Source organism: Bos taurus, chromosome 1 (assembly GCF_002263795.3).
Source record: "Bos taurus isolate L1 Dominette 01449 registration number 42190680 breed Hereford chromosome 1, ARS-UCD2.0, whole genome shotgun sequence".
NCBI classification, from domain to species: domain Eukaryota; kingdom Metazoa; phylum Chordata; class Mammalia; order Artiodactyla; family Bovidae; genus Bos; species Bos taurus.
This window is the reverse complement of record NC_037328.1, coordinates 50462358-50482139: the sequence shown is the minus strand read 5'-3', so window position 1 is coordinate 50482139 and position 19782 is coordinate 50462358. Positions and strand designations below refer to the sequence as shown.

Below are 19782 nucleotides of genomic sequence, written 5' to 3'. Positions count from 1 at the left end.
CTGCCCTGGCATGATTAGTGCAGACAATTTGGCCTGCGTTGTCAATTGTTTACTTTTTCATCAACCTGATGTTTGATCAGCAATTCCTCCAGAACTAAAAGCAAAAGGGAAACACGTTCAGAAATTAAGGAAGCTTTGGTTGGCAATCAGGTGTTAACCCTAGTCTATTCTGTGAAAGGCTTATACTTCATTTTAGAAGCTGAAAGACTGTGTGCTGTTTTTTGCTAGTCCACAAGAAGCCATGCTTTAGACCCGTTTGGCTGCTGTCCCGGGTAGAAGTTTGGCAGCCCTAAGGAGATGAATTCTTCAGCCTCGTATCCGCCCAGAGTAAAGAAGCAACACCCTCTCAGCCACTACTCTGTTGCTATGAAACAAAAGACTAGGAAGGTGAGCGAAGCAGGAAGTCCCGCCTTTTAGCCAGAGTCCGCTTTGGCTCCGTTTCCCAATGCTCACGCCCACCCGCCCACTCCTTATTGGTTAATTCCCTAGTGCTTTGCATCTTTTCTTCCATTTCCTTTACGACTTTCGTTCTCGGGTGAATCCAGTCCCCTCATTTGTCTCCGAATCCTTTTCCATTTGGGACGTGTGGCGAGAGGGCCTTCCTCTGGGGCCATTGTGTACTGTGGGAGACGTGGACCGGGTGGTAGTGCGAGGAGGACGGGCGCCTCCCGTCCATTGGCGCCGCCCGCTGTCGGGTAGGGCAGGGCTGCGCTTGATTGGCCTAGCCCCGAGCGGCCCCGCCCCCAACCCCGCCCCGCGCCTGGCTCTCTCTGTGTGTATCCTACAGGGGTGGGGTGGCCAGCGAGTGGTCTCCTCCTCCGGCTAGTGCTGCTGCGGCGTCCCGTGGCCTCCCTGAGAGTCGGGCGGGAGGGGAGAGCGGGCGTGGATTGGTTTTGACGGTAATTGTTGCGTTTCCCCACCTCGGTGGCCGGCGTCTCTGGGTCGCTCCTTCCTTGGGAGCGGGGCTTTTACGGTGATTACACACACCCTGCCGGGGCTACCCACGCACCCTGGGCTCGTGCGCGTAGAGTCGGACCCGCTCACCCGCGTGTCTCTACGGCGCCGAGACGCCGGGAGGGAAGGGGGTGCCGGGGAAGCTCGGCGCTGCTTTCCGCCCAAGGGGCTTGGGGCAGCCCGACGCGGGCCTCCGAGGAAGAGGGGACAGCCCCGGTTTCCAGCTGCTGTCGCCGCCGCCGTCACACTTTGAAGAGGGGTATTTAAAGCCGGGACCCGGGCTGGGCCGGGGAAGGAGGAATAGGGAATCAGGGGAGCCAGGGGGCTGGGATTGCAGACAACCCAGCGAGGAGCGTCCTCCGGGGAGCCGAACGCGGAGCGCCCCAGACGCACGGGGCTGCGGGTGCCGGAGCGGGAGGGGTTCTTCGTCCTTTCTCTGTCCACCTCCCCCGCCCCGCCAAGCTGTGGTCCGAGAGTGGCAGGGGAGGAGCCTGAGCCGGGAGGCACAGATGTCCCGAGACAAAGCTTTGGACCCCCTACCCCCACCCGACTTGGATGAGATGAAACGCAGGAAGCCCAAGAAGTGAACTCTCTCTCCTTTCTGTGCCCGCTCTTGTCAGTTTCTCACTCTCTTTTAAAATGGGCTATTTGTCTGTTGGTTCGTTTGGCTCTTCACTTGGGAACAACTCCTCAACCGCGTTGTTTGAAGAACTGTGTGCTCGTGTGTTCATGAGTCCGAACTTGTTGGTTTTAGCCGGGAAAATCCAAGTCCTCAGCCTTTGATGACAACAGTCGTGCCCTTTCTGCTCCTGTAGAATAATCTTTAGGTTTATATAACTTGGCGAAATCACACAGTGAAAGTGCAGTTTTTGAGTGAGGCTTCCAAAGTGTTTTCTAGGGGCTTCAGTTCTGGTCTTTTAAATTGGGGTTAAGTCAGGGAGAGGGGGAAACTGATGTGTTCTAACGTAGATAGAGGAAATCTAAGTTTTTATTACTGTTGTTGTGAGTTATGTATTAATCAAGCCTTCACTCTTTGCCATGTGAGAATGATGCGTCTTTAACTCTTAGTGTTCCGAAAACAGATCTAAGGTCATTGCTCCTAAACCTGTGTGTTGTGTGTAAAGATTGTGAGTGAAAAATTCACACGGTATTAAAAAGTTGAATCTGGGACCCTGGATTTTGTTCTCAGTGATGGAGGAGGATGTAATGGGTACAAGTTAACCTGTTTGCTGTTGCATAAATATTTTCATGACCAACTAACTTTTTTTTTCTTTCTTTCAAAGAGCTAAGATTCCAGATGGCAAATTCTATGAATGGCAGAAACCCTGGTGGTCGAGGAGGAAACCCCCGAAAAGGACGGATTTTGGGTATTATTGATGCTATTCAAGATGCAGTTGGACCCCCTAAGCAAGCCGCAGCGGATCGCAGGACAGTAGAGAAAACTTGGAAACTCATGGACAAAGTGGTAAGTTCTGTCTGACTGTGTCTGTACAACAGCAGGGTTGACCCTGGATGTGGTTTTCTCCAGTTTTGTTTGTACTGTCATTTAGTAATAATTATTGGTATGGCAACAGTATTTTGATTCGGATTGACTGTGTTTCTTATATCTGCTCTGGGTGTTTTGAAAAGTTGAATTCAGAGCCAAGACTTTTTTTTTTTTTTCCCACCTTCTGTCCTACTCTTCAAGGTTCAAAGTTCCTCTATATGACTCAGATATGCAAAGCTTTTACTGTTGGCTGCTCTTTGTTGGTGCATGGCATAGAATCTTTTGGAAGTGTTTGTTCTGTCTTATGTAAGGTTGTGTTGCTCTTAGATAACAAAAGAGTGCATACAAGTAATTTAAGAAAAGTCTCTGACATCCACAGTGTGTGATGCTGAGAATGATTACTGGGGAAAGAACCATATTAGTCTTAAAGTGAGGAAGCAGTATTTGAGAGTTTCCATTTTCATCTTTGAGAATTCATCTTCATTAAGGAACTTTTTGGTTGTTAATGGTAGAGTCACAGTTTGTTTCATCTATTCCATTTTGAAACAGGAAACCTTTTTGATTGCACATTGTTTATTGTGAAAGGAAAATTTATGATGGAGGTGGTGGGACTGAGAGTATCAGAAACCTCTGTGGTTTTTGCATGTTGCTTTCAGGTGAACTACAAGTTACAAGAAGAAATGGTGCTGGATGTCAGTACCCAGACAAGTCTAGGCAACCTGAATACTTTACAGAGGTCTGCTGAGAAAACTGTAGCTGTCACTGTCCTGTCTTACTAAGTGGGATTATGAAATAAATATGATTAAGATGTAGCTTGTTTAGTCGCTAAGTCATGACCATATGGACTGTAGCCCACCAGATTCCTCTGTCCCTGGAATTTCCCAGGCAAGAATACTGGAGTGGGTTGCCATTTCCTTCACCAGGGGATCTTCCCAACCCAGGGATCGAACCCCAGTCTCTTGCATTGGCAGGTGTGTTCTTTACCACTAAGCCACCAGGGAAGCCTAAGATGTAGCTTGCTGCTGTGCAAAATTAATAGTTCTGCTTTTGCATCAGTAGTACTGTAAGCTATATAATGGTAAATATTTGTAGCCCTTTATAGTTTCATTTGATAGATATTTGGGGCTAATTATAAAATTAATTGATGCAGGGCTCTTGATATCTTTATATCTGCAGAAATGGAAGTTTTAAAAAAAATATTTCTTTGTAGCTGTGTGCTAAAGCCTTCATGAAGTCATATTATGAAGAGTAAAAAGTAAAGCAGTTACCTTTACTTTTTTCGTAACTTCAAATATTTTCCACGAAAAGCCACTGTTGGAGGTGGTAGCAATACTGGAAGGGGATAAGATTTACTTTATTTTTGTTTATCCTTATGAAAAGCACAGATGGGTAGATGAACGATAGGCCTGGCATTCTATGGCTGGTGGCACTAAAGGAAGAGCCAGAATATTTTTGTCAGATAAATATCCTTAGTTTTGGGCTTCAGTGTGACCTATTTAAGCTTCTGCCAATTATTCAAATTGTGATTTTAAAGTACTTCAGATAGAATGATGTCATAGTGTTAGAACATTGCAACTTGCTGCTTGAGGTCAGGTTTTCATTTTAACATTGGATACTTAAGAATGAGGAGCATGCAGTTGGAAAAATTGTGTATATTTGGCGACACAATACTAGCTGTCTTTGCTTTTCTGAGGAGTAAGCAATTTAAGGTCACTCATGCTTGTATCACTAGTTGGGCGTAAGAGAAGGAGAGTCAAAGTTTTTCTTTAACTTATCTGTTATATGAGTGGGCAAAAATGGGTCAGGTTCTACCAGGGAGATCTCCTCTCTCCCCACCCCCTTCTTTGAGTGGTCAGAGTTTGTACAATTGTAAGTAAATATTAGAACATCAAATGAAAAAGATCTGTATGAGGAAGTGGTAAAATATGGTTAATAGAGTCATTATTTTTGAAACATTAAAAAATGTGTGTGTAATTTTGGCCTGTAACTGATTGTTGACCTAAGTTTTATTCTCTTTTAATTATTTCATCATGGGTTATGGTAAAATAGATGGCTTATGGGCCATCTATTATGGGTTATGGTAAAAAAAAAAAAGGCTTCTGCCATTGTTTATTTTATTAACCCTTTTGTGGGTTTGCGTTTAGCTTCTCCAACTGAGAATCTTGACTCAAGAGGAAATCTATTACCTGAAGTCTCTACTTAGTGGAATGTGGGTACAGGTATTGGCAAAGGTGCATTGTATGGCTTTCTCTATTTGTCTTCATTATCTGTCAAGGCTGAATATTGTTGTGTTCGTTTATGTATGCATTTGTGGGCATTGTGGAGGGAAACCATGTAAATCATTATGAAAGTCCAGTACGTTTATTGCTACTCTATCTCACAGTAATGAAAAAGCACTGATAGTTACTAATTGGAAGAATATTTTATTTAATTGTATAGTGTAGAAGAACCCCCCACATGTGTTTATCTTTCTGCTTGTCAGTGGTGAAGGAAGTGGTTCATATAATGAACACTGTCCTGGTGATTACATCAGGAACTTTATTATTAGTCCAAAAGGTAATCCCTTGACACATTGCCTAACTGTTTTGTAAAATAACTGCCATAGCCGGAGTTTAGCTTGTGAATAACAATAGTAACTTTCAAATCTAACTGGTAGTTATGTAGAAGACAGGGTTAAGTATTCAGCATTTTTCTTTATAAAACCTCTTCAACAAGGTCAAATCTTTGAAGTGTAAATTTGTAAACAAGCTCCAAGTACAGTATGTCTTAGCTACCTACAAAGTAAAATAACTTATCTCACGGGGCTTATGAAGCAGTCTTAGACTGTAGGGGAAAAACCTAGTAAGTGTGTAGTTACACCATTCCCTAGCCTCTAGAATTTAAAACGGTCAACTCTGATTCCAGTTCTAGCTAACTGTTATGTTTTCAGAGGGCACGCTTTCTATGCAAGGTCACTGAGAGTAGGAGGGAGTAATTGCTCAGTTGTGTTCCTTGTAAGATATAAAGTGTTTTGAAAGAAAACATTAGTGACACAAACTTAACGTGGTACATTTATTAGGAAAAGAGTAGTAACATATCCCAGAGCATCTCATTTATTTTAGATATCTTTTCTGGTCTTAGCTCCATGTGTCAGTGGAAGTCAATAGCTGACCCCAAACTGTTCAGATCAGTGGATGCCTCTCTGATACAGAGACAGAACTATTAGTCATGAATACACAGTGAGGTTCATATACACCTGAAATGTGGAGTCTGTTCCAAAACTCTCACAGAGTTGGAGGTTCTTAAACACCTAAACATTTATTGAGGACCTACTGTGTTTCTATGAAGTCCTTGTTACCTGGAGATGCAAAGCTAGACAAGATATAAATCTGCCCTAGACCTGTCAAGAAAGCTCCAAGACCATCATCAGAGCCAGGTATGTAGGTGGGTAATTGCCATGTCACATGGAGAGGTCTGTAACACAGACCTATACAAAGTACAGTGGGAGCCCGGTCAACAACATCTGCCTTGTTTTTCTTCTGGTCACTTCTTAGACTGTTGTCTCTCTGGGTTCTGCTGGCCACTGCCTTTATAGGAAAGGCATTATTGTATTCTTGTTGAAAATGCTGTGGTGAGGGTAAGGAAATGATTGCTAATCAGTGTGTAGGAGTGATGATTTATTAATGTGAGGTTCCTGAGTATGGTTTTCACAAGCATCTTAGCCAGGTGATGGAAAGTGGAAGAAACAATTTTCCATCTAATAAATACTAAATGTACTGAGCATACATGGATGTTCAGGAAATTAAAAAATAGTTAATTGATGCCAAAGAGCAAAACAAGTTGAGTACCTGCCTATATTTTTGTCTTGCTGTCCTTGTCATTTATTTGAAATTGTATTACTGACAGAGTTTTAAAAGCATTTAAAAAGTGATGATGTCAAACAGCCTTTTCCTGCCTTTTGTCCTTGGTTCATTTAATACATTTTCAAGCTTGGAATTTAATTTATTCTCTGTCTTTGTAATCTCATTTCAACTATAATATATTTTAAAGCTTTTCAGTCAAAATGTCTTAAAATACATACAGCTATTAAAAAATAGTATTCTTTTCTAAATTAATTTACTCATACCTCTGAAAAATATTGCGCATAGACTAAAACTTTATTTTCGGATGCTGATTGTTTGTGTTTGATGGATTTGAGAATATCACCGTCCTTGGGCTCTTGGAATAAGGAATATCATTTATTTGAATTATTCTTCACATATTTCATTTTCCTCAGTGAGGTTGTTCTCTATTAGCTGGATCATGGGCCCAAATAGACTTGGATAGAGGATAACACAATACATATCTGGCTTATTTTGTTTAGTACTGAGTTAGATTTTTGAATTTGTGCTTAGATAAATGAAGTGATCCCAAAGTTTGCTTCCTGTCCTTTCTAGGTAAAACTTTCGGATAAAGTAAAAGATGTAAAGGAATCTTCCCAAGAGTTCCCTGGGTTTATCCTTGTGATATAGAGCATACCTTTAATAGAGGGCTTCATTAGTTAGTAATCATTTAACTCCTATAAAATTATAACCATTCAGATTTTTGAATCAACTTCTTTCTTTCAAATTTGCTTTCTATGCTATTAGTGATTTCATCATTCATTAATTATATGCAAAGTATGGAAAGATAGACAATCATAAATAACCATGTTATCTTGGAAGATACAGTAAGTGCTGTAATACGGTGTAAATAAGGATGGTATCATCTGCTCAATGGACATGAGTTTGAGCAGAGTCCAGGAGATGGTGAAGGACAGGGAAGCCTGGTGCGCTGCAGTCCATGGGGTTGCAAAGAGTCCGACACGACTGAGTGAACCACAGAGTGCTGTAACGCAGTATGTGAGTATCGTTTGCTAGGGTGGAAAGTTGGTGTAGGCAGTATGGTGTGGTATACCTGGTAGTATTATCTAGCTGTTCTTTAGAGGATGTTTTGGATTCCAGTGAGGTGGAGGACACAGCAGGCTGAAGGAGTGATGGGTAAAGGGAGATGATGGAGTGAGCGAAGGAAAGTTAGAGAAGCTTAAAGAGACTTTGAGTGTTTTGTCAAGGAATTTGGACTTTTAGTTAGTAGGCAGAGGACCATTGAAATGTTTGAGCAGAGTGAGAGAATGTCAAGGCTGTGTTGGTCAGTTACTCTCTTGACTCTAGAAAGGATGAGTTAAGAGGGGGAAAAAAACCCTTTAAAGGTAGAAATAATGATCAAGAGAAATTAAAACAGACTGGGTAAGAAATAAGGAAGGGCTGTGCTAGAAAATTGATAGTAGATATAGCCAATGTTGGTTCAAAAGTGGGAGACATTTTGGAGTAAAACCTAAGGTCCTGGTGACCCTTCAGAGATAGAGGATGAAGGAGAAGTTGAAGTGAAAGTGGCTCTTGAGGTTTTCAGCTTAGTTGACTCTAAAAGCAGTGATGCCCTTAATGAGATAAGGAACATACGAAGAAAAAGAGGAAGCCTGGGGCCTGGTGCATGATGTTTGTTTCTTGGCCATGTTGAATTTGACATGCCAGAGTGAAATATCCATTTTGAAGTCAGAAAATTGAATATGCAGTTAAAGAAAGAAATTAAAACTAGAAATGTGTGTTTGGTAGATATGCCCATAGAGGTGGCATTTCAAGCTGTAGAACAGCAAGAGATTTGGAAGGCAGACTAGAAGGTGAGAATTGGGGAGAAAAAGTCAGAGATTGGAATTTTTGGCTGTATCACTTGTGGATCTATAATTAGATGGTGGTGAAGGAAAACGAATTCTACAAATAACAGTGATGGAACAGATAGGAAAGGAATGAGAGCATATTGATTTCCTGGGTAGAGAGAGCTTTGTAAGGAAGTAATTTCAACATCTAAGAAAACTAATAAGCTCAAATGGAAAAATCCAAGCTGAATGAAAATTTAATAAATCATTACATTTCTTGAGTCAAGCCATTGTTTATCTTTCCATGTCGCATCAATGACAGCTAGATTGAAGTGACAGCTAGATTAAATTCAGTATGTGAATTCAAGAAAATTGTTCTAGAACTGGGACAACTAGTAAAAGAAAGTTATGATAGCTTGAGGATTTGAGCAGAGCATAGCCTTGTGTGTGTGGATGCTATCATAGAGGTTCATAGAATTGAGGGGAAGGAATATAGGTAGGGAGTGATTTAAGATGGAAGAAGAGGTAATTGATAAAGTAGTATTGTGGATTACAGTGTAGGAAGGAAAGGCTCAGAACAAGTAGAAGGGCAATGCTTGGTAGATAACTAATTTATATGTAGATAAGAGGGAAATGAGGAAATATACAGTGAAGTTATGGAGGAATTTGTAAATTTTACTTAGGGTTGTCAGGAAGTGTTTTAACTCATATTTGTAATATTTAAACCATATTTTCAAATTGCATATTATAAACAATATAGTTTTCCAGCAGTTAACTGCGTATGTAAGTAAAAAAACTGAAATGGAAATCAGTCCTGAACCTTTATATTAAGATCACCTTAAAACATCCTGCAACTTAAATGACACCACAGTATTACCTGTGTCTACTCTGCTTGGGCACATATTTAAGATTTTTACAAATTTATTTGAGAGATTCTGATTTTCTCCTAGTCATTAAAGAACTGTTTGGAAAATATTTGACTAAATTTTTAGCTGTTTAACACATTAATATTTAAATAATTGTTAAGCTCACACTGTTTTTCAATAGGAATTACAAAAATACTACTTAAGTATTCTACCTTTCAAAAGATTCCAGATCAGCTGAGTACCGATGTACTGATTCCATGTGAGGAGTAGTGACTCGGTCTTATTTGCTGCTATTCTGCCCAAAGCAGGAGACTTTGTAAGGATTTCAGGTAGTATAATAAACTTTAGAAACTAATTATGGGCTTCAGCAATGGTTCAGTGGTAATGAATCTCACCCACGGGAGATGTGGGTTCAATCCCTGGACCAGGAAGATTCCCCCTGGAGGAGAAAATGACATGCCACTCCTGTCTTCTTGCCTGGAAAATCCCATGGACAGAGTAGCCTGGCGGGCTATAGTATGTAGGATGGCACAGATTTGGACATGACTGAGTGTGCACATGTCTACACACACATGAACCAAATGAAAGAACTCTTAGTGATCCCCAACAAGGTGGCCAGTGTCCCTGGTCTAATTCTCCTACCTTTGCAAAACCTGCAGTGATTCTGCTGTCTTGTGGTCTAATATGGAAGGGGAAGAAATCCTAAAAAGTTGCCAGTGCCCACTGCATGCCAGGTGTTGTGTTGAGCACTTTACTTTTCTTCTTCTGAGACTTTGTAACATCCTTAGAAGTTTCCATGGTTTCCTGAAGAAGAAACTGGCCCAAGGTTGTAAAGCTAGCGAATGCCAGGGCTAGATCCCAGGTCTGATTGATTCTCAGGCCTGTGTTCATGGTACGAAGATTTAAGCATGTATGACTTATGCTCATGATATGAAGATTCAAGCATGTTTGACTCTTCCTCTTTACACAAGAAATAAAAGGACCTTTACCTCTATATTTGTAATGACCAAGTTCTTCTCCAAGCTTTGTACTCATGTCGACAGATTTATTCAATATAGATGGGGATATTCTTTTTGTAATATTACTTCCGAGAGGTTCCTCCTTACTTCGTTTCTTTCCTCCATATCTTCCTACTTCCCTCCATTGAAATCTTTATTTTACACCTACTATATGCAGGGTCCTATATTACATGATGGAAATAGACCAGTGAGACAGATACACCCTTCACCCTTAAGAAGTTCCATTCTCATATGGAAGGATAGTGAACAAATGAAGACATAATTGACCTCTTAATACAACTAGACAATTATTTAATGGTGCTTTTTAATATATTAGTCTTCTAAAGAAAACTTTGAAAACCATAAAAAAAATTGGTGGTTTGCCCAGATCCTACTATGAGTAACTTCCAGATTCATAACAAATCATATGCTAACCTTCTGGTTTTGCCCAGTTAATACTCTATGTAGAAAGAGTTCTATTTTATTTTTCTATTTTTTACTTTTTATGCTGTACAAGTTCTTATACGTTTATATACTTAGTGGTGATTTGCTGAGATAAAATGTAAAGAATCTGAAGAACTCATAGATACTTTTTAATCATAACAACAAGCTTTTAAGTAACTGCAATAAGGAATCTCTTAGAACAGTTAGTTACCTGGGAAGCACAAATAAGGATTTCTTTCAGACTTCCCATACTATCTTTAAAAAAGGGGATATTTCACTTTGAAGGTATAATACTTGATTTAATACAACTGAGTGCTCCATGAAGTGAGGTGTGTTTTATAATGAACGTCTGCTGTGGTATGCACCCAATTCCTTACTGTTGAAGTTTCCATTTGCTTCAGTAAAATTTCTTTCATAGATTTCAGGGACTGGTTTGAATCTTGTTTGCAGGAAATATGTTTGCTGACCTAATACTTCTTTGTTACCTTTTGGCTAGAAATATTAATTAAAGCACAGTCAGGAAACTGTTTAAATGCGAGAATGTTCCAAAAATAATTAACGGCTTTGAGAATTTGTATAGCACTAGTAAATCCTGTGTTTACATTTGTGTCTTTGCATTGATATGTTTGAATATGTATTTTATATATCTGAATACATATTCATGTATTTATTGAAATACCTAGTGTGTAAAATATATATAAAATGTATTTTTGATGTGTGTGGGATGATGTATATATAGACATATACAGAGAGGTCTACTTAAAAATCTTTAAACACATTTCAAGAATTACATCAGGCAGCTGTCTACCTTTAAGGAGAAAGTGCCTCACTTGTAAGTTCAGAAGGCAGGGTTCTGAGCAGTAAACTCCACTAAGTTCCATTTCTGTGTTTAAGTGTTGTCATGTCACAAGGAAGTAGTTGGTCTTGGTGATCTCCAAAGTCTTCTTTAAAGCCCTTTGAGTCACTGACTATAATGGAATTTTTAGCCCAGTTCCAACACTAAATGTTTTACCTTTCAGTTCAAAAGCAAAGAGTAATGAACCAATCCTTTTATGTACCAGTTGGTGCCTTAAAAAGTCCATCATTTTGTAATGTGACTGTAGATTTGTTCTCCGTGAAAGTTCTTCTGTGTTGGGACCTGCTGTCATTCTAGGGAGCAACTTAGACAGTTCTAGAAGACATCTAAGTCATTTGAATCTGAACTTGAACCTTGTGGTGAGCTTGATTTTTCTCCTTAAAATACTGTTTTTATAAGAGCATTTTTTTTGTCCCTGGCTTTCACAGTTCCTTGCACATAGAGGGCACTCAATAAATATTTATTGAATTGAATTTGACCTGCTTAGAAGAAGTAGTCCTGGCATAAGGTTATTCATTTTCTGCAGGAGCTGTCATAAACCACAGAATTTAATACTAATCCAGCTGATGAACTGCACACTCAGCGGCATCTGGTAGTAGTTCAGCATTTTATGTTGCGCTTGCCCAAGTGCAGGTTTAGAAAACCGTGTGGCCTACAAGGGCTGAACTGCCTCTAGCCTATTTCAGAGCTCTTCATTCCACTCACCACGGGCTTCCTCTGCGTCCACCTTTTAGAGTGATTGCATTGACTCCTTTTCACACACCCTGCTCTCTGGGGCCTCTCAAGCCTTTGCACATCCCTTTGCCTGGAATATTCCTTTTGCAAATTTAGGTATGCCTTTCATGGTACTGCCACATGGACATGTCTGCTTCATTCCTCCTCCAGCACTTTGTACTCTCCTCCATTATAGCGCTCCCATTTTCCTGTCATTCTTTTTCAAGCCACCGATTTTTTTCACTAGAAATCTCCTTGAGGACAGGTCTTTGATTTATTCCTTGCTGTATTCCCTAGGGCTGGAAACAATGCCTGTTGCACCAACGTTTGTAGAATTAACAAATGGGTCCTGAAGTTCATGTAAATTCACAAATGGAATAAAATAAAAATGTAAATGAGTTTAGCCAGGAATCATTAATTATATGCCCAATTCTAATTAAATTGTGATATAGTTAAAAAGAAGACCAGCCTGAGATTCATAAGATGCAGACTCTTGTGTTGGATTAATGATTTTTTAATAGTTCCTTAATCTTTGTAGTTCTTAGTTTCTTTATCTGAAAATGAATGGATTGGACAGGATCTTTACTAAGATCCCTTAGAGCAAGAATTACATTGCTCCTAAGTTAATTATAGAGAACTAGGTCTCTTCTGCCAGACTCTTTAAGGCAGGAAGTATGCTCTAGTCATCTATAATTTCCTGGCACTGAGCTCAGTACCTGGTATATAGTAGTTATCAAACAATTTTACTGAATAAAGCAATAAATTCTCAGATGGAATTAGAGTTTAAATAAAGCAAATGAGAAATAAGTTCAGGTAGCGAATAGGAAATGAAAAATCTGTAATGTTTAAAAGAATCTATTAAACTACAGTAATTTGCAATGTCTGAAAAAAATACCTGGGAGAATTTTTTTATTTATCAGTTAAAAAATTCACCAGTTAGAGGAAATGAATTTAAAACTGCCTGGTCCCCTAACTGCAGGTTAATAATTTATCAGTCTGGTGACATGTTGTACCATGTTGCTAAAATTAAATTACCTGTTGTAGGATGTTGTTGGTGATACTTCTGAAATTTGTGTATATTTGTGATACTATCTTTTAGTTTTAAGAATTGAGAAACGTTCTTGATTTAACCAGGATTTGTTAAGTCATTGATTTATTTGAGACTTCATCAGTCTTTAGGGGGGAAAACAAAAACAATTATGTATAATTCAGTCATGAAAATGAGAAAGTAATATAATATTTGTGTGTCAAAATATATATAAAGAATTTCAGAATCAAATCAACCAACCATTTATACATCCATTTATTAGTTATGTACTGCATGCTGGATAATCTTTAGGAGAAGGGGACGACAGAGGATGAGATAGTTGGATGGCATCACCGACTTGATGGACATGAGTTTGAGCAAGCTACAGGAGTTGGTGATGGACAGGGAACCCTGGTGTGCTGCAGTCCATGGGGTTGTACAGAGTCGGACATGACTGAGCGGCTGAACTGACTGATATGCTGGATAATTATTTTAGGCACTGTGTACAAAAAGGAGGGAGATAAAATGCCCATTGTTAATGTGAGAAATGTTTGTCTTAGGAGCTGATGCTTGATAGTTTGAGTCAGATTTTTCTCCTCACAAAAGACGATATGGTTATTTCTCAAGAAAGCAATTGAGAAAGTAAGTTTAAGAGAGCTATCTTCATTTGTTGTTTCCTTGATTCATTGTGTTTGTAGTTCTCGAAAATATTATTGTTCAACTCTTTTTCATTTAGTCCCAGCACTTTTTTGAGTACCCAAAAGTGCATCCATGTTTTGTGGAACCTGACATTTAGAGTGGTCTTTTTAAAGAGGAAAAAAATACAAAATTGGATATGAAAGTGTATTTTTTTAGAACAATAAAAAGTCACAAGTTATAAATTAAAAAAAAGTTAAGTCCACAAACATCAGAGAAATAATCTAGGCTCTGTATACTTTATGCTTTGACTCTCTACATTGCTCACATATGCCACCAGTCCCAGGTACCAGGAAATTTGAACGTGACCTTTCTGCTCCTGTGCTGGGCTGGTCAGCATCACAGACACTTGAAATATTCCCAAAGCCATTCTTTTATCACAGCTGCTGGTTTGATTTAACTAGTTTCAGAAGTGACTGTGTTCTTTACATTCATTTTCCATTAAAATCAAACTAAATGTATCTTCAACCCAAATTTGCATTAGCCAGACTCCAGACATGTCCCCCACCACTTCAGTGCCACCCAATAGAAGGCTCAGTTTGACAGAAGGGATGTCACACTGGGAAAAAGACAGAAATCTTAGCCAGTTGTGTTTAAAATACCTTGCTCTTGAAAACTTTGCAGAAAGATCTATGATGAAAGCTTTAGAAGGGGGCCAAGTATCTGAGGGACCATCAAGCTTATGGTTCACGAGCTTCTCAGTAAATCTGCCTTTAGGTGTACGTTTTGCCTTTTGTTAAAGTGGGCATCTTTATGTATACACTCGTGCAATTCCCAGTGGTTACATTTAAATGTTTAATTGGATGGCTCTTTATACTGAGGTTGGAGGGGTAAGAATGAGATGGGTTAACTTACTCTTGACTAAATCACATGAATGTGTACCAGCGAATGTAGTAGTAGAATTACAGCCTTTTTTTTTTTTTTCTAACATAAAGTATTTTCAGTTCTGCACGCAGCCCTGAATGCCCCAGTGGTTGGGTGACACCTGATGGAATGACTGAACCGTTATGTAGCAGGTGTTTCTAAGCCTGGGATGTAATGTAAAGAGGTGGAAAAGACTTGTTCTGACCTGACACCCATTTACTACTTAATAATCTGGTTATTAAAATCGTACCTGTTTTAGTCTCCTCAGTGTTTGGGAAAAGTATACCAAAACATAAAATCATTCAAATCGCTTTAGTTGGGAAATTAATATCTGAATGTGAGACATTAAGATAGGCCAGCAGATGAGGCCTGTTCCCTCATTTTTGTTTAAAAAAGAGACTGTTAGTGATGTACAATAACACGTTGGTGTTCTGTTAAGCTGTGAACAATGGGATATTGGAGAGAGGATGAAAACTTTGGGGTTGAAAGTAAAGGTCTGACAGAGAAACTGAATGAGAACAAAAGAAAATAGGATTTAATTGTCTGAGAACAGATGGGAATTTAATTCTTTGTAGATTGGTGATTATAGTTTTAAAGTCAAAATTTGTTTTATGGAAAGCAAAGAAATAGTACATAGTTTGATAATTTTTCAGTTTTTCTGTGAAGAAAGTGTTGCAGTTCACATGAAAATGTTTTATTTCTGTCCTTGTTTCTTTTAGGTCAGACTGTGCCAAAACCCCAAACTTCAGTTGAAAAATAGCCCACCATATATACTTGATATTTTACCTGATACATATCAGCATTTGAGACTTATATTGAGTAAATATGATGACAACCAGAAACTTGCCCAACTCAGTGAGAATGAATATTTTAAAATCTACATTGATAGTCTAATGAAAAAGTCAAAAAGGGCAATAAGGCTCTTTAAAGAAGGCAAGGAGAGGATGTATGAAGAGCAGTCGCAGGACAGGTAAGAATATTTCAGATTTTATTTTTCTTAGTGTTAGTCGATGTTGCTTTTTGTTTCATGGTTAGGATAAATGTCACCATGTGTGTGTTTTAAGGGAAATATTGCATTTGTGTATTTGCTTTTCACATTATTTAAACCTTGTAGTTTCACACAAAGTTTGCACAAAATTATCTGTGTCAGTAGCTAGTTCATGAGACGGTGTTCTTATTTTTCTGAATAGGCATTATTTTTCAGAGAAGTTTTAGTTTGCAGAAAAGTTGTTCAGAAAGTAGAGTTCTGTTTACCTCCATCCTCCAAGTGCCAGTTTCTTCTTAACAGCTTGCCAAGAATGGTGCTTTTGTTATACTGATGAACTGATTACTGATACAGTATTATTAACTAAAGTTCATAGTGTCTGTTAGGGTTCACTCCTTGTGTTGCATGGCTCTATGAATTTCCACAAATGTATAATAAGGTCATGTATCCATCTCTCTAGTATCATGGAGAATAGTTTCACTGCTCTAAAAATGCCCCGTGCCTGACCTGCTCATTGTTTCCTTACCGGCCTGCCTTCACCACACCTCTTGAAGCCCTAGCAGTTGTCATCTTTTTAGTCTATTGTTTTGCTTTCTTCAGAATGGCATATAGTTGAAATCATGTAATATGTAACATTTTTAGACTGGCCTCTTTTACTTAACAGTGTGTATTTAAGGTTACCCAGTGTCTTTTCATAGCTTGATAGTTGATTTCTTTTTATTACTGAGTGATATTCCATTATGTGGATGTAGTACAATTTGTTTAATCCACTCATCTATTGAAGGAGATCTTGGTTGCTTCCAAGTTTTGGCAGTTATGTATAAAGCGGCTATAAATACTGATGTGTAGGATTTTGTGTGGACATAAATTTCAATTTCAGCTCATTTGAGCAAATACTTAGGAGCATAATTACTTGATATTATGATAAGCCTATGTCAAGTTTTGTAAGAAGTTTCCAAATTGTTTTGCAAAGTGGCTGTACAGTTTACATTCCCACTGGCAGTGAAGAGTTTCTGTTGCTCCACTCAGCCAGCACTTGGTATTGGACAGTGTCTTTAGGACAGAGTCTTGATTGGATGCGTGGGTGTGCTAGATATGAGTGGCAGATGTAACTTCAATTCCTATTCTTTGTTAAGCGAGAAGCTGGAGTGTTGATGCCTGGAATAACATCAACTGAATCCTCATTTCATAGCCAGAATTTTTGACTTGGAGATTCTTCATTAAAATTTGTTGTTTGGCTATTTCAACATTAAATTTCATGATCTGTCTTTAGCCGAATAGAAAAAATAATAGCGTTTTCCATTTCTGGGACATTTATATCTAGAATACATCTAGATAGTGATCGTCTATTTATATTTCTGGACTGTAAAACAAATATTAATTAAAGTATATAATGTCTTAATATAGTTGAGGTGAATTTTAGTTTAAGACCCTTAATGTCTTTAGATTTTAGTTTCCTTAGATATTGGAAAAACTTCTAAGAAATCTCTATTACAGGTCAGAAACAGTTGCCTCCTTTAGTCTAATGAAATATATATAAGATTGTATAACAGAAAATTCAGTTATCTATGTATGTAGACACTGAAGTTGTAAATACCAGCCAAACAAATACACAGAGTGAGTAAAACCACCAAATTTAAATGTAGGAAAACCCTCTGCCAAAGGTAAAATGGCATGAATGTTTACTTATTTATAATTTGCTCTCTAAATTAGTGATGAATCCTAACATAATCATAGGAGTCTAACCAATTATGTAACTGTGGGCTCATCACTTAATATTATTGGACCACAGTTTACACATCTTGAGGGTGGTGAATCTTCCAGTTAGTTAGTTGCCTTTTTAGCTTCAAGCTCTGAGACTCTGTCCAGGCCTATTAATGGGAATTTGAATTGCCACAGGGTTCTGGAAATAAGGAAGAGAACTATCATAGTGTTGGTTTCTTACAGACTTTCCAAAAATGGTCCAATGTTATGGAAAGGCACATGTTTGTGTTTAAAACTGTATTTTTACCTTGTAGTTTTGCCATTGATCTAATAAAACTAAGTTGTTTTAGAAATATCTTTCTACATCTTAATCAGATTTGGTAGCCCTGAAATTCTTAACCTAGCAGTGCAGTCCATGAAATTTTACTTTTTAGGTTATCAGGTCAGTGAGAAAGTATATAACTTCTAGGATCTAGGAATTCAAGTGGATACAGTGTTTTAATTGGATGTAGTAATATTTAATGGGGTTAGCTTTATTTCACTTTATATCATTTTTAGAAACTTGAAATATTTTTTAGCTCAGGAGATGTCTTATAATTACCATTTCATACATAAGTTTTGATTTTTTTTTTTGGCTTTTTATGTGTGAACATATCATGGTGAAATTTTATAAATTTCGATTGATCGTGTATAGATTTCCATAGATGATGACAGATTGCATAATGTTAAGTGATCATATTGAGGCAACTCTGTAAATTCTGTGTTTTAAGTATCCAAGTAAATTTTGTCTCTGTTTGAAATTCAGCCCTACGCTTACTAGCTTCTGTGCTGGTGTAGCATACTTCTAATTGGATTTTTCTTTCATCCGTGTTCCATTTTCTGATAATGTTCAATGGCCACTGTTTATGCAAAGCTTGCATTTGATAGATGTCTGATCATAATTGTAATGATGTACTGTCCTTGGTACACTGTAGCAAGATGCAGATTTTCTATTTGTGTTTCTTTTAGTGGTAATATATTTTTAAACAATTCATTCTGTATTCCATTAGTTTTTCAAATGTTAACTGAGGCTTAAGCATGCCATTGTACTTGGAGCTCTGGGACGTCTTACTCTATAGAATTTGAAAGAAACTTAGAATCTTCTCGTGGTTGTTAGGCATTTGAGTATTCTGTTTAGTATTATGACTCTTACCTAACATGTATGATACATTGATTATTGGGAATATTATAAATTCTCTGAACAATATATATTTTTTTAATTTTGTAAATAATGTTGCTAGGGACATCAGTATTTTTAAGCTAAAAATGAAGGACAGTTATAGTAGAAATAGTAATTTGGAGTTCATTGACAAAACCAGCATTTCCCTGAAAGATTCTATACTTTACTGAAGAAAATTGTCCTGAATGAATACATGAATCAAAATTTTATTTTAATGTTCCTGTTGTATCAAAAATAAACTTCTTTGTGGATTTCTTTTAAATATAGGGATTAGTGGGGAAAAAAATCAGTCATCAGTTTTGAACCAGCTGTGCTTTAATTGATTGCTTAAATATCAGCAGCCTGAATTTTTAAGACAGTTTCACATAAATGTGATAAATATAATAACAAATAGAAAAATAAATAGATATAGCAAAGGGCATGCAGTGTATTCCATGTGTAGAGGGTGAGAGGTAGAAATTAAATACATTTATTTGCCATGGAAATAGATATTAAGAGCACATAGTCCAAGCCTCTTGCTTTGAGAATGGGTGGAATAGTGCTTTCTGGTAGAAGCCTGTATGCCTCACGAGTTTTATAGTAAGCCTCTTTCTGCTCCAGAATCACTTTTTCCCCATATCCCCCCTCCCCAAACATTTGAACCTCACACTGAGTTGGTGCTTTCTGAGCAAGGTCTACACCATTCTTAACTGGCATTTCTGGTAAGAATAATTCACTGGTCTCTGGCACACATGGTGTTTGCAAATGTGGAATAGGAGTTAGGAGTCATGTAGAGAAGGGACAATTTATAGTTTCAAGCACAGAGAAGAGGAGAAACTTTATAACACGTTTCTTAAGTTTTAGTGGCAAAAGTCAAAGTGGGTGTGAAGTAGTTACAGGGTAGCTACAGATGACAACTGTGAAATTGACAGAAGATGCCTCTCTTCAATGATGTGCCTGGCAGTTTAATCAACTGATCATTTTAAAAGAAAAAGTTTTCTCTCTCTTTTAAAAAGTTATGTATTAATCACCTGTTCTTCACACCCTGGTGTCAGGCACTGTTTTTGTAGAACACCCAGAGGTGATGGCATAATGATAATCAGATTTTCCATGTTTTAGAACTGCTTCAGTGAACCAGAGTGCTACAACCCATTTTTCCCTCCTACACTCTGGTTTGTAACCACTGAAACAAAACCAGAAGTCAACTGAGATGGAAAAATAGCTCTGTGTTTGATAGCCGATCTGAGAAGAAAATAAAGGCCCTAAAAAAATTCATGCCAAAGAGTAATACATAGATGTTGTTTTATTATTAATATCATGTGAAAGCCCCTGGGCCATTC

General features: G+C 38.1%; 1 protein-coding gene across 12 annotated transcripts in view; it reads left to right on the top strand.

The window, feature by feature from the left end:
* Positions 1-796: 796 nt before the first annotated feature.
* CBLB (Cbl proto-oncogene B) overlaps positions 797-19782 on the top strand; it is a 225864-nt gene continuing 206878 nt past the window's right edge. For 6 of the 12 annotated variants that reach the window (XM_024989738.2, XM_024989734.2, XM_024989731.2 and 3 more), the window contains exons 1-3: positions 797-899; positions 2238-2419; positions 15275-15525. In XM_024989738.2, the coding sequence (XP_024845506.1) occupies positions 2252-2419; positions 15275-15525 (419 nt within the window). In that variant the 5' untranslated portion in view covers positions 797-899; positions 2238-2251. Of the gene's footprint in view, positions 974-1045; positions 1214-1502; positions 1570-2237; positions 2420-15274; positions 15526-19782 lie in introns of those variants that run through there. The other 6 variants (XM_010801102.4, XM_024989740.2, XM_005201317.5 and 3 more) reach the window with 6 other exon arrangements.